Source organism: Lingula anatina, chromosome 2 (genome assembly GCF_051362555.1).
Source record: "Lingula anatina isolate TDL-2025a chromosome 2, LinAna3.0, whole genome shotgun sequence".
NCBI lineage: Eukaryota > Metazoa > Brachiopoda > Lingulata > Lingulida > Lingulidae > Lingula > Lingula anatina.
Genome location: NC_141768.1, coordinates 34,921,599 through 34,936,380, shown reverse-complemented (window position 1 = coordinate 34,936,380; position 14,782 = coordinate 34,921,599). Strand labels below are relative to the sequence as shown.

The following is a 14,782-nucleotide window of genomic DNA, read 5'->3' as shown; positions in this document are numbered from 1 at the left end:
TTTAAGAGAGAGAAAAAGAATTATAATTACATCATTCAGCCTTGTGTTGACATAATAGTAATATCCAATTCCTGAAGTGTGATCCTGACTGGGGCCTGTATTTGATTTTTGTGTGTCCTTGGTGTTGAGATACCAGTCAAAGTTATCATCAGAGTGTCCATCTTGTACAAACTGACAAGTGCCATCATCAAATGTACACTGGTATGGAGATGCTTGTGACAACTCATGAGCTGAAAAATTAATTTAATAATTTTACAACAAAAGCTATTCATTGACTGTGATAGATTTATTGGCTTCAAAGACAAGACACTCAATGAAAAACTGTACTAAAATCAACACTATTCTTGTTGTGTTTGCAGTAAATTCACACCATCTATTGGGAAGTACCTCTATCTATCATACCTCTAACTTCCTACAATAAATATGGATTAAACTATTTGTTTTTTTTTTACATGAGCATCGATCCATATGGCATACTGACCATTCATGAAATTAATCCCGTTCCCAAAATTGAAGCAAATTAGACAGGATATGGCAACATACAATCAGGTGAAAAAAAAAAAAAACGCTTACCAGTGTTTAATGCACAATCAGCTTGTGATATAGAGATGTCATCAATTGCAATGTCTGCTGCTTCACCATTCCTTCTTTCAGCATAAAACTGCATCTGTAGAAAAAACATCCCCAAGAAATATTGATACCCTAAAGGTTAATCAGCTTAGCTTGTGAATAATTAATGAAAAGTTTTCTACAACTTGTGTTATAGAACTTTTCATCATACTTGTGCCATATCACAAGTATCCTATATGATTAACTATATAATGATTTTCTATATTTACTGTATAGTTACCATACAACCAATTTTCATTTTTGCATACAGCAGTATTGTAAATTAACGTATTAATAATTTTGTTAAATATTCCTAAATTTTGTTTGCTACTTAAATCAGTTGAAAAATAAACCAAAAACTTCCACTCAGTTTATGATTTAAATTTGACAGCCTAATTTTTAAGTGTGAGAGAGGATTATAGTTACTTCATTCTGCTCTGTGTCGCCATAATAGTAATTCCTGAAGTGTGTTCCTGACTTCCACACAGTTTATGGTTTATATTTGACAGCCTAATTTGTTTAATAACTGCCTCAAAATCATGCTAATAAACAATATGCTTGAGACAAAATTTTTGTAATTTCGCCTGGTTTTAAAATGATTGGTATATCTGAGTGATCCAGGCATTTCTGATGTTATTATTGCAAGCACAATTGAAAACAAATAAAAAAAATACCTTAAAATTCACACTGGGCTTAAAAGTGGATGAAACAAAACGCCAAAAATCTTTCTCCCATTCTTTGATATGAAACAGACTGTAACTTCCAATGGAATCCACATAGGACACCATGAATGACCTCCACTGATTTCCAAATGCATGGTACCAAAGATTCACAGTGACAGTGGTACACTGTGCATTGAGTACTGGAAACAGTGGGGTCTCTAGGATGACATACTCATTGTTGGCCTGAAAGTACATATAAGAAAAGGTTTAACATAACTTTTCAATTCTACCTTCATATAAAACACTAAACAGCAAAGCTTATAAAATAAATGGACACCAAACAGCAAAAAAAAAAAAAAAAGATCTCAATTCTGACCATAAAAAATATGAACAAAAAATAAACAGACCTAATATCTACTAGTACATGATCTCCACAAAAACTAGGAATTAAACAAAAACTAGGTATTATATTACTAAGGCTTATTATATTTGTCTATCTACCGGTAGATTCCATCAAGGTATTGTTTCTACATAAACAAGTGTGCTTGATTTGTAATTCGACTTGTACTGGGTATGTGCGTGCATGCATGGCAAGGAAGGTGGGGGGGTGCATTAAGACGATGGCATGCACGCACAAGTACAAGTACAAATTACACTTATACATGCTAATATAGTAGTCTATTAGGCCACCATACATGTACACTCACCATAGAACTTGCTTCCATGTACATGTAGTATCCAGAGCCTGTGGTGTGGTCACCTGATGGCCCAGTGCCGGACGTAAATGTAGATCCTGTGTGTCTCGTCCAGTCTCCATCATCTGCAGTAGACTGCACCAAGCCACACTCATCTTGTTCAAAATCGCAGTTAAACCCTGTAAAAATCCTCCACTATTCAGAACAAATAACATCTGTTAGAATTTTCATAATTTAATTTACAGTAATAAAATATTTTTTTATATCTGAGATTGTATGTAATGAACTCAATATAACAATTAATCCATCTGCATCTTCCACCCCAGCCGGCCGCGCATGCGCACATATGTGCCCTTACCGACAAAATAGACTTCCTGCAATGATTGCTGGAGTATACTCCCGCAACATATTGCCATTTTATCATGCAAATTAGTGTTGGCAGAGTACTCCAGCAAACCACTGGGGTAATCCCGGAGTATATATTCCCGCAACATGTTGTGGGGATACTCTGGCAACACTCATTTGCATGATAAAATGGTTTACTCCGGGACTACTCCAGCAACACTCATTGCGGGAATACTCCGGGAGTACACTGCTAGACCTTCATTAAGTACTGAAACCATTAATTTGTTACCAATCCTAATAACTGTAAAAAGTCTGCAAAATGAATTAACTTAGAAATTGAAATATTTAAGTTTTTTTTTTTTTTAATTGAATTAATCTTGTTCTCAGAAGTCTGTGAAAGTGTTTTAAGTATAGTTACTTTCCTGTTATCATTTAAGTGCATGGTAGCAACATGCTATAGCTGTGTATATTTGATTCAGATTGTATATATATTGTTAGTTATAGTTATTTCCATGCTGATGGCAATTTTTCTTATAGTCCATTTGTCAGTAAAGAATAACTCAAGTCTCTCAACAGAACAGTCCCAATTCTTCATATTCATCATACTGTAGCTGTTCATGAAAAGATACCTAAATTCCAAATGTACTTTGTCAAGCTTCTCAAAGTCTTACCACTTCTAGATTCAAAGATATTTCATCACCAGTTTGTTGTTAACACGAAAAAAATAAATTTTAATTTAAAAATGCACAAACACTTTGGATGATACCTTATTTTCCTGAACTTGTAAATTGTGCAAATAAAACTAGCAGACGACCATCTTTGATTGTAATGGAACTACTTTTCACAGGAAGTACATATATTCATACAAAATAGTACATGTGACCTTGCAAATGGAATACAAAAAATAGTACATGCATTTATACTGTCACAGCAAGCATGAAATATACAAAACTATACACATTTTTATGTAACAAAAAAAAATTAAATGCATTATTATTATTATTATTATTATTATTATATTGGGTAAAAAAAAATTGATGTAATGGTTTTGACCACCTTTTTTTTTTAACTTTTAAACTGCATGCTGATGGACCCACATATAGACACTGTACATATATTTATAAGAAAAAATGCATCAACATAATAATATATATATAACTTACATATAAATGATTTCTTATATGTATGTACTACAGGCTCAGTTCCAAATGTTTTTCTTAATACCATGTAAATAAAAATAATTTCTTAGAATTCGTGAATGGAAAAATATCAATATGATTTATTTCAAACAGAACAACTTTATGGTTGTTGTCTTCTGGAGAGTCTGATTATATTTCCAAAATAAACAATAAAGTATGCTGCTATAAAAATAACTAACAAATCATAAATAAACATCAATGCTGTCATTATACATAATTCAGAAGCTAAACTCCGGCAACATGCACTGTATATAGGCACAAATATGCCGCTAGCGGTTCTCCTGTGGCAACATACAGGGCATGTTGCCGGAGTGCAGCCGCTAGAGGCTAGCTTCCGGCCCCTGCGGCTTTTCTCCGGCAACATACACTGCATATAGCCACAGATCTAGATAAGCCGCTAGCGGCTACCCTGTGGGGATGCTTTCTGGCAACATTTTTATGTGGCCGGAGTACTCTGGCTATACTCTGGGAGTACTCCTGCAACATTTTACATTCTGTAAGCCACACCCCCCCCCCCCCTCAACAATACAAAAAAAAAAAAGAAAGAAACGAGGGAGCTCCTTCAAAGAGACTTGCTAGGTGTTATTGAATAAAAATACTTACACCATCCACCACAGCGACCTGCTGTTATTGAAATATCGTCCAAACAGTAATCACTTTTTGAACTTGTGCCCCTAGATGCTTCAAACACTACCTATTGTAAAAATATATATCAGCTTAGAAAATTAACATTTAAGATAATCATTCTAAAACATACTAAAAACTGATTCCATTAATGACAGTTACCTGTCAATAATTTTCCATTTCATTTTGGTTATATATTATGTATCTATATCTGATAGATAGGCAATGCTCCTGCTGCTCAACAGATACCCAGTAGTAGCCTCACACAATATATTCTAAACAATTCTGAAGTGCTCCGAGCCTCCAAGACTATCTTACACCACATTTGAACAAGTTGATCTTTGGACTTACAGATCTGTGGACCAAATATAGCCATCCCCACTAAGAAAGCAATATTTCTAAATCCCTGGTGGTCTCCCCGCCTCCACACGTGCCATCACTATAGGAGCCAATTAAAACTCAGAGCCGAGTTTTAACCTATTTAATGGAACATGTGAAGGCAGGGAGACCATCTGGGAATTAACAGCTTTCTTTTTATTGGGGTTGACCATATTTAGTCAGGGATCAGTTAGTCCATGAATCATCTGTTCTGAATGCACTCTTATAATTAATCTTTGACGTATTAGTCACTTATCAACAGACGTAATATAATTAACTTCCAGTCTATTCAGCAAATGGAACGCTGTTGTAATGTGACAGACAACACAATTACAATAACAGTTCATGTACATGTAATAGACATGTACATAACAAGTCAGCACAGTGTCTCTGCAGTATACACTGTGGTGTGAATGTTACATACATCATATATGTATGCTTTTGACGGTGGTGTATAATGTATTGCTGGTGGATAAAAAAAAAGATGTTACTAAATTCAATGTGAAATAGCTCCAATTGTGAGTTCATAAGATTCTGTATTGGAATTTTGGACTGATTTTTGATACAACATTATTGTTCAACCACGAAAATTTCATGTGTCTAAAAGAAATACTTTTGATATTATCATCAAATCAAAAAAACATTGGCAGGAGTCAAAACTGCCAGGCACTGACACCTGTCAGAATTAAAATACATGTAGGCTGGCATGGCAATGTTGAATTTGAGATTTTATTTTTTTGGTGTGCCAAAACCAAGAAAGGCTAAGAGACATGAAATATCCAGCATTTCTTAAAAATATAATTTTTCTAAAATAGCCCAAATTTCATAGCAATATCTTCAAAACTGTTCAAGTTATTGAACTTTAATTAATTTTTTTAAAGAACATTCTTTCTAAAAAAAAAAAAGGAATAATAACTTCTACATTTCCGGACAGCAGTTTTTCCATAGAAAAAAATGCCTCTTCTACATTTCCTGACAGCAATTTTTCCATAGAAAAAAATGCCTACCTTATAAGCTGAAGTAGTAGGAATTTCAACAGACCCAGTTTTCCATTGGTTGTGAGACTCAGTAACTCCTGGGTGTGTCCATACTGGCCCATACAGTGTGCTGTCACCTGCCTTCATGTAAAACACCTTCAGATGACCTAGACCACTTCCATAGGCATGATACCAAAAACTCACTCTTCCGGAGCAACCACTAGGGTTATTCAGGTACGGTGTGGCCAAACGAGCTTTATCAGAATCGCTCTGGAATTTAAAGTAACCTAGGTTAATAACTTACATATTTTTTCATAAAATCATTCCACCAGAGGCTGGTCAGCTGAGTGATAAGTTAACGTCAATTTCACACATAAATTTTTGCTCAACCTCTGTGATTTTTGAGCAGATGAAGCAATTATTTCATTTGAACTCTGCGGATCCATCGTGTAGGTAGGTACTAAACAACCATTACGTACATCATCTGTCTTCACTTATCTGTCTGCCAAACACACGAGATGTGTTATGTTGTAAGGAGGCAATTAATATCAAAATAAATTTTATTATTAAATTACTAAATCTAATTTTATTGATAATAATTTTAATTATTAGTTAAAACTGACTTGATGACAAGTGCCAGAGAAGTCACTTTAACAGCCACCAATTCTGCTGTTGGATTTCATCACAGGGTCACAATACATCCAAATAGTTGATATTGTATATATTTTTCATGTGAGATACTAGATCAACCCCCTCCCAATAAGTTATGATAATATCTTCAATTTCTGTGTTCTGAGTTAATTAATTTACCGCAGCACTTGAGTATGTTGAGGTGCAATGGTTCTACTGTAACCGTATGTGAAGACTACAAATCAAACAGGTACAGGGGTGGACAGAAGATGTCTTCTGGGTCTTCCAGTTTACACTGACAGGCATTTTATCTGTCAGAAGACTGTCAAAACTTTAGGATGCATCAACAAAGAATATTTGGAATACTGTCAGAAAATATATCTGGTTCATCCCATGAGATATCATTTTTATTCTGTGCCTTTAACCCTTACCATAGAATAATCTGATGCCTCAATGTACATGTAGTGTCCTGACCCACTGGTGTGGTCTGCACTGGCACCTGTATATGATGATGTGGTGCTTCCTGTTTTTCTGATCCAGTCTACATTGTCATCTGTTTGGTCAATCATGCCACATTTATCAGCATCAAAGGAACAGTTCCAGGCTGAAGAGCAATTTGTTTACATCTTTGTAAATATTTGATAGACCTTTAGAGTTAAAATCATTTTCACATAATTTACTACGTGTACATGTACCCTAGTGTTTTTTAACAAAAATATCCATATGTAAAGTTATATTGGAAATTGTAAATGTGACAGCCAATATAATTATATAGTGTTAAATCAATATTAAACAGTGCAATTAAAGAGAAAGCTCAGGATATATGTACATCTGAAAGTGTAATAAATATCAAACTTAACAGTTGCAAGGGTTTAAAAAAATTAGATATTCCAATATTTGTGAAAAAATGTTTTTTAAAAAACAATATGTTAAAATCAATAACATGAAAAAATAAACCCAATTTTTAATTTACCCAAAATTGATAACAACAGTTAAGCATGTTTAAAGCACATTACAGCAGTTTCCACTTTTCAAACATCCCATATCAATGGTGCAATAGGATGTATTGTGCAAAGGCTAAAAATCACAAACACACAAAACATAACAACTGAAGAAAACTCATAGTTGGGGCCACTTTCCAAACTGACCTGTATTTAAGCCTGACAGCAAGTGTCTGCAATTGAGAATTAGTCTCCCTCTGTTTATTTCTTTTCAAAACTAGTCTAACATACTGAACTTGATCAACAACTTACGTAAATTTAAAGGACAGTCCTCTGTTACAGTCACATCATCAATGGCATAATTTCCTTTGTAATTACTGCCACGGGTCACTTCAAACACAAACTGAAACAAATACGTTTCTGGATTTGTGTATCAATTAATTGCAGTGTGATTTTATTTTCTAATTATTCAATTTTACGGGTTCTGTATTAAAACAAACATTTCAATAATATTATCTTGTAAACCCAAAATATCTTTCAAAAACACTAGATCAGTAATCTATGGGTCTATTCATAGTGAGTTCGTGAACACTAGCTACTGGTAGTTTGATTGCATTCAGCAAGAGTCCTCTTGGAATGAGTGTGCACTAGCTAGTAGGAACTAAATTGTTCTGAATGGCCCCTATAAGGTGATGCAGTAACATGACGGTGACTTGTATCCAACAGGTAGCAGCCCAGACACTGTGCTTTGGAGGTAAAATCAAATACTGCCAGTAGTCACAGCAAAATATCAGGCCTGCTGCAAACTCTCTTGCAAATTCACTGCAAATTTGCTACAAATTTGCAAAAATTCTTGCAAATTCAATTTACTCAAGAAATTCTTGCAAATTTGCTGCTAATTTGCTGCAAATTTGCAGCAAATTTGTTGCAAATTTGTAAGGACTTGAATACTTTCTTGCAAACCTGCTGCAAACTCATGTTGTTATAACAAATTTGTTGCAAATTAGCAGCAATACAAAGTTTTCTTGCAAACTCCTGCAAACTGGTTGCCGCAACCTTTTAATTTGCAGCAAATTTGCTGTAATTTTGCTAATTTGGCTGCAATATTGCTGCAAATTTTTATTTCCTGCCTGTACAATAACTTATATTTTGAATGCAGCCTTGGAGTACATACTAATTTACAACAGCATGATTATGTCATGGTGCAATAAAATCCCAATTCCTTATAATTATCAACCACAAAAGCATACCTGGAAGGGTTGGTTGCTTGAAAATTGAACTGTCATCTCCTTCCAGCTATTGGATGAGGGGGAGTTGACATGGCTCCACAATGGCCCCTGGACTGTGCTGTCTCCAACAATAAGATATTTGACATCAAGTCTGCCCAGATAGTAACCATATGCATGGTACCAAAAGTTCAGCACAAATGAGCAGCTGCTTTGACCATTGGAGATAACTGGCGTCAGAAGTCTGTCAATGTCCCCAGATTGCTAAAAACATTTTGAAATATATATATTTGAAATATAATTATATATGTGTGTGTGTGTGTGTGTGTGTGTATGTGTGACAATTTGATGGACAACAAGAACAAGGCAGCAAAGCTGTCAAATGTACAGACAAAAAACAGGAAATAACTAGATTGAATCTGACAAACTGCAATGATATGAGTTCATTTCCATTTTTGAAACTTTATTACACAATACACGATAACAAGTTTACCATCATTTTTACATAATCAACTAATAATGTTGTAAAGATGCAGGAAATGCCAAACAAACACTTTTACGTATCTTATTAATTAAATAATGAAACTGTTAACATGCCTAAGAAATGAATCTGAGGAAATGTGAAAAAACGGCATTTCTTTAAAATAATGGCCCGATTAAGCTGATTTTTGAACTCAACCTGCGTTTTAGCAGGAATGACCACTCCTGTGAGTTTCATGACAATTGGCGTATCTGTTTTTCTTATATTGCATTTACTGTGTTGCATATATGCTGAAAAGTGAAGAAAAAAGCATAACTAATAAAATAATAATAAAACAGTGGCCCGATCATGCCGATTTTCGAACCTGACCTGCGTTATAATAAGATCGATTACTCCTGTGAGTTTCATGACAACAGGCCTATCAGTTTTCCTTGAAATGTGTTTTCAGTGTTGCATATATGCTGAAAAGTTAAAAAAAAACAGCATAACTTCCCTTAAAATGGCCCGATCATGCTGATTTTCGAACTTGACCTGCGTTTTATGAATATTCATCAGTTCTGTAAATATACAGCCAAAAAGTAAAACTGCCTTCCACTTATCATGTTTACAATGAAAGTGCACGGCGCCAGCGCCGGCGACAGTGACGGCGACGACGGCAGATACAGGTGATGGCAATATGTACAGACACATCTGTACATATTTACTGTACTGTTTGAGAACAGTAAGTGACATGGTTTTTCTTAAATGGTCATCATGGGAGCAGTGCCCAAAATAGGTTTTTTCAAATTTTGATGCAATATTACATAATGTTCAACAGCATAATGACCATCAATTTTAATAATAAAATATTAGTATCATGGATATTCAGAAAATGTGACTAGCAAAGGTCTTCAGGCCCATGGAACTTCAGTCACAACTTGAAAATGCCAAAATGTAAACAAGACAGCACTGTTCTGAAATGTTTTTTTTTTCCATTTTTAACAATATTTTTAACATAAAACAAAATTAACAGGTTACTGCCATCTTTATATGATCAACTAAGAAAATTGATGAGATGGGAAAAATATAAATACAACAGTGTTAAATGTCCAATTTCCTCCATTCTGAGATTCTAAACATAGTGAATGATTGCATCTGACAAACTGCAATGATATGAGTTTATTTCCATTTTTGAAACTTTATTACACAATACATGATAACAAGTTTACCATCAGTTTTACATAATCAACTAATAATGTTGTAAAGATACAGGAAATGTCAACCAAACACTTTAACATGTCTTATTAGATAAATAATGAGACTGTTAACATGCCTAAGAATTGAATCTGAGGAAATGTGAAACAAGACAGCACTGTTCTGACATGGGTTTATTTCCATTTTTAAAACTTTTTTTACATAAAACAAAATAAACAGTTTACTGCAATTTTTATATGATCAACTAAGAAAATTGATGAGATGGGGAAAATATCAATAGAATAGTGTTAAATGTCTAATTTCCTCCATTCTGAGATTCTGAACATAGTGAATGATTAAATCTGACAAACTGCAATGATATGAGTTTATTTCCATTTTTGACACTTTATTACACAATACACGATAACAAGTTTACCATCATTTTTACATAATCAACTAACAATGTTGTAAAGATGCAGGAAATGTCAAACAAACACTTTTACGTATCTTATTAGTTCAATAATGAGATTGTTAACATGCCTAAGAGTTGAATCGGAGGAAATGTGAAAAAACAGCATAACTTCTAAAATAATGCCCCGCTTATGCTGATTTTCGAACTCAACCTGCATTTTAATAAGATTGACCACTCCTGTGAGTTTAATGACAATTGGCCTATCTGTTTTTCTTAAATTGTGTTTACAGTGTTGCATATATGCTGAAAAATGAAAAAAAAACAGCATAACTACTAAAACAGTGACCCGATCATGCTGATTTTCGAACTTGACCTGTGTTTTTATAAGACTGATTACTCCTGTGAGTTTCATGACAACAGGCCTAACGGTTTTCCTTAAAATGTGTTTACAGGGTTGCATATATGCTGAAAAAAGTGAAAAAACAGCATAACTTCCCTTAAAATGGCCCGATCATGCTGATTTTCGAACTTGACCTGCGTTTTATGAATATTCATCAGCTCTGTAAATATTAAGCCAAAAAGTAAAACTGCCCTCCACTTATCGTGTTTACAAGGAAAGTGCACGGCGCCGGCGACGGCATCGGCATCGGCATCGGCATCGGCATCGGCATCGGCGACGACAGACGCAGGTGATGGCAATATGTACAGACACATCTGTGTCTGTACATAAAAATGTATAATCACTATTACTGAGTCCCAGGTTTAACCTACATTTTGGGACAGTTACATGTAGCTGTTTCATTTGGTATGCACAGAGAATAAAATCACATAAACCCCAATTTCAATCAGAGTCATAACTAAAAAATCTTTTGAAAGACTCACTGGATGTGAAGTTTCTGCATAATAATAGTATCCACTGCCTGAAGTGTGGTCACTGGAAGGACCTGTGTAACCACTCGGTGTGCTGCCCTTGAACAAGTTCCACATGTGGTTGACACTATTTGTGTCAACATCAGTAATGAAACCACAGCTGCCACTATCAAAATTGCAGGACAAACTTGTGACAGCTGAAAAACATTTTATAATTTATTAATAATTTATTTCAGTACATGTGCAATTTAAAACGACATTGACCTTGCAAATAAACTATTTATTCATAAAAAGTAGCAATATTTATTATTTTGCCTCCAGAAGATCTCCAGAAGGCAAGAAGATATGAACTTTGTTTTAAAAAAATATTGTCCACTATAGAGAAGTAAACAATTTTTTGATAAGAAATAAATTCAGTACTGATAAAGACACCAATCAGTGTTTGTGTTGTTTTAAACATAAGAGCCATAATATTTACAGAACTGAAACTAAACTGTATGTCAATAAGCAGTATTATTGTCAGCGGGCACAAAAGAAATGACAGGTACGTCTTGCTTCCAGATAAAGTATCGGGTTCAATTGTTTCTTTCTCATTGACGATAGCCATCTAAAGCACAACAACTGACAAAGAGTGGAGGCATGCAGAAGCTATTTCACTGGCTTGAAAATATACCGAGTCTTGCTGACGATATGGTCGAACAATTGGAACAAGAAAAAGTTCTGTTGCATGATTTTTAAGTTTGGTTTAAATGTTTGAGCCCAGATAAAATGATTTTAAAAGTTTTTTGTCGGATTGATTGCACCTGTCGAACTGTTTGTCACATTACCGTGACGAAATCTACCAACATTTTTTCATACTGGTAAGCTGACCGATTTACGTTCGCACCAACAAGTCCGCGTATGCAGTCACAAACCCAAGGCTGGAGATCACAAAGGCTATTTCCTTTAAGGCCTTAGAGAGATCTATCCCTGTTATAGTGTACATGTAGCTGGTATCTGTGCGTCAGGTTACTTAGTTTTATATACAATGCTGCGGCTAAATGTAATGGCTTGCGGTATTGCTGTAAAAATGATTGAGGATGCTAGGAAGCCATGTATAAATCATTGTATCTTCGCGCAAATATGACGGACATTTCAGCTGTAATGTTGAAAGTTAACATTTCCCGAAGGAGTTTCTGTTTTTCCCCTTTATTGGTTCTCTAGTTGACACCCAAACGCAAAAAAATTCATGGCTATGGACAGAATTAATAAAATGTTCAGGATAGGCCATAAATGGGCTAACTTGGAATCAATTAAATTTAGCCACTAACCTATTGATTAACTATTTAATTAATTGAAAATGAGAAATGAGCTGCCTTGGTGGAGGTCTTCTTTCTCTCGAGGTAATTGTAACCTTTTATTATCGTCCAAATACCGAAAATGAGTTTTTCCTGCATCTATTCAATAATACATTTATCCTTTTGCTGATTTAAAACAATGAAAAACCCTCGAAAATATAAAATATCGGCGTTTATATTTTTCTTTGCAATGTAATAGCATGGCAACTCGAAGCCTTAATCGTCAATTTAACACCTTTCTATTTTGAGGTGAGATAGCAATCGGTAAGGGGCGTAACTTTATCCCTGAACAAGAATTCATCACGAAAATTGGCAGTGTTGTCCAGGAGAGTAAAGACTACATTGTACATGTACAATCCCGTGCCGTCATTTTGGTTTAAATGTTTTTATTATGGAGTTATAATTACAGATTTTTATTAAACAAAGGCATTATTTTGCTTTATCAACGATAAAATCTGAACTAAGACTTTTAAGAAAAATCGCTTGCAGGTTTTTGAAGTACTAAATAGTGTCAGTGTCATTAAATCGGCGTTTAAACGGCGATCGTAGGATCGTAGAGCTCAGGTAAAAGAGAAATTTGAGAAATCGATTGTCAGTTTTTACCCAAAAATCGCAAATATGACGTCATCCGTATAAGATGATTTATGTGTTTATGTTCATTAATCTATTGTCACTTAACAATGAAGATTTATTTATTACACAAAAGAATGTATATAAGGTAGTAAATAAGGAATTTTGAGGGAAGGGTGACAATATCCTTAATACTTTTCTAGTTGATATTACTAGTTTTTTATCCATGATAAATGTTTACTCACCGGCAGGACATTCTTCTTGAGTAATTACAATATCATCAAAAGCTCCATCTCCGTATGGAAAACTGGAACTGTCAAACTCTAGCCACCACCCAACCTAAAAATTACAGATAGTTTGAGTTATAATAACAGAAAGATACATTCTCTTAAAACACATCCCAAAGGCAGTTTTTTTTTTCTTTTTCTGTAAGTATGCAATGACATTCCTACTCATTATTGCACTGCCAATAAAAGTGAGATTACTTGTGCGTTGTGCAGCAGCAAACTACCGGATGGTTCATTAGTACAAAATCAATTTGTTTGTTTGTTTGTTTGTTTGTTTGTTGGTTGGTTTTTTTAGATTAAGATTCAGTGTGTGTTACTCATTTGGCCCCCAGTGACCAATAAAATGATTATTACTTGTACTGATGAAGGCTTTAGAACAACAAACCTGAAACATTCCATGGAAAACTCATACCCTAAAAGTCCTGAAACGTTATATAGTGTGATTGGAAAACTATTTTTTGAATCACTGCACAAAAACGAATCTAAAAATGTGCACGACTGGGCAATTTTAAATAAAGAATGGTGCCTTTTTGAGCATACATTGGCCTTACGGCAAATACAAGTACATTCATTTGGTTGCACTGTACTCAGTCTCCTCAAAAACAACTGTACTGTTCAGTTTCTAAATGTCAATATACACCCCTTAATGCAATACGTACACTGACACAGACAATCATCTCATAAACGAATGCTTTTACTCAACTACTAAAAGGATTTCTTTCACAAAAAAATGACGCACCTGACGTGCCTGTGCATGGAATCAAAATGCTAGGTAGCGTTCCCATATGCAAAGATATGGGATTATTTTTGTTTGCAGGGCTACCCCTCAATTATCTATTTCCGAGGATATCTCACACATACTCAATGAAGTTCTGATGTAGGGATTGTGCTGGACATTGAGAGGTCTGAATCTGGTTCCCAGCCTACTGCTGCATTGCCTGTATATTTGTGTACCCGGAGTATCATTATCATGCTGAAACATAAATGGGTGTACACGGTCCCCAAAGATATTTTGACAGAACTCTTAAGTCTCTTTCAAGTACTTGGTATCTTACTCTGCGTTAAGGTTCCAGCTGACCACTACCAGCTCGCTTACACCATAGTAGCCACCAAACCCCATACTATGACTGATGTGGGAGATACGTCTTGTCAACCAGAGGCATTAAATTGGGAAGATACTTCTTACTATGTTATCCAAACTCTTACGCGTCCATTACTTCTGACAATGCAGTTGCTTTCTATTGAGAATAGTTTCATTGTTTAGAGCTGGGGTTCATGCCAGAGTTTTGGTATACCTAGACGTACACAGGTACATTTACACATATGTCATCTTACGGGTGACGTCATAATTGCCATTTTGGGGCAA

The 14,782-nt window shown here is 34.8% G+C and overlaps 1 protein-coding gene across 1 annotated transcript in view; it reads right to left on the bottom strand.

Moving 5' to 3' along the window:
• Positions 1–14,536, bottom strand: part of LOC106162999 (MAM and LDL-receptor class A domain-containing protein 1-like) — a 36,459-nt gene extending 21,923 nt beyond the window's left edge. The window contains exons 1-13 of the mRNA XM_087004350.1: positions 14,472–14,536; positions 13,771–13,801; positions 13,375–13,468; positions 11,235–11,419; positions 8,311–8,550; positions 7,373–7,463; positions 6,551–6,723; positions 5,520–5,759; positions 4,114–4,204; positions 1,979–2,145; positions 1,284–1,514; positions 574–667; positions 31–230 (exon numbers count right to left, since the gene is read on the bottom strand). Of these exons, the coding sequence (XP_086860476.1) occupies positions 31–230; positions 574–667; positions 1,284–1,514; positions 1,979–2,145; positions 4,114–4,204; positions 5,520–5,759; positions 6,551–6,723; positions 7,373–7,463; positions 8,311–8,550; positions 11,235–11,419; positions 13,375–13,468; positions 13,771–13,801; positions 14,472–14,536 (1,902 nt within the window). The remainder of the gene's footprint in view (positions 1–30; positions 231–573; positions 668–1,283; positions 1,515–1,978; positions 2,146–4,113; positions 4,205–5,519; positions 5,760–6,550; positions 6,724–7,372; positions 7,464–8,310; positions 8,551–11,234; positions 11,420–13,374; positions 13,469–13,770; positions 13,802–14,471) is intronic.
• Between the last annotated feature and the right edge of the window lie 246 nt (positions 14,537–14,782).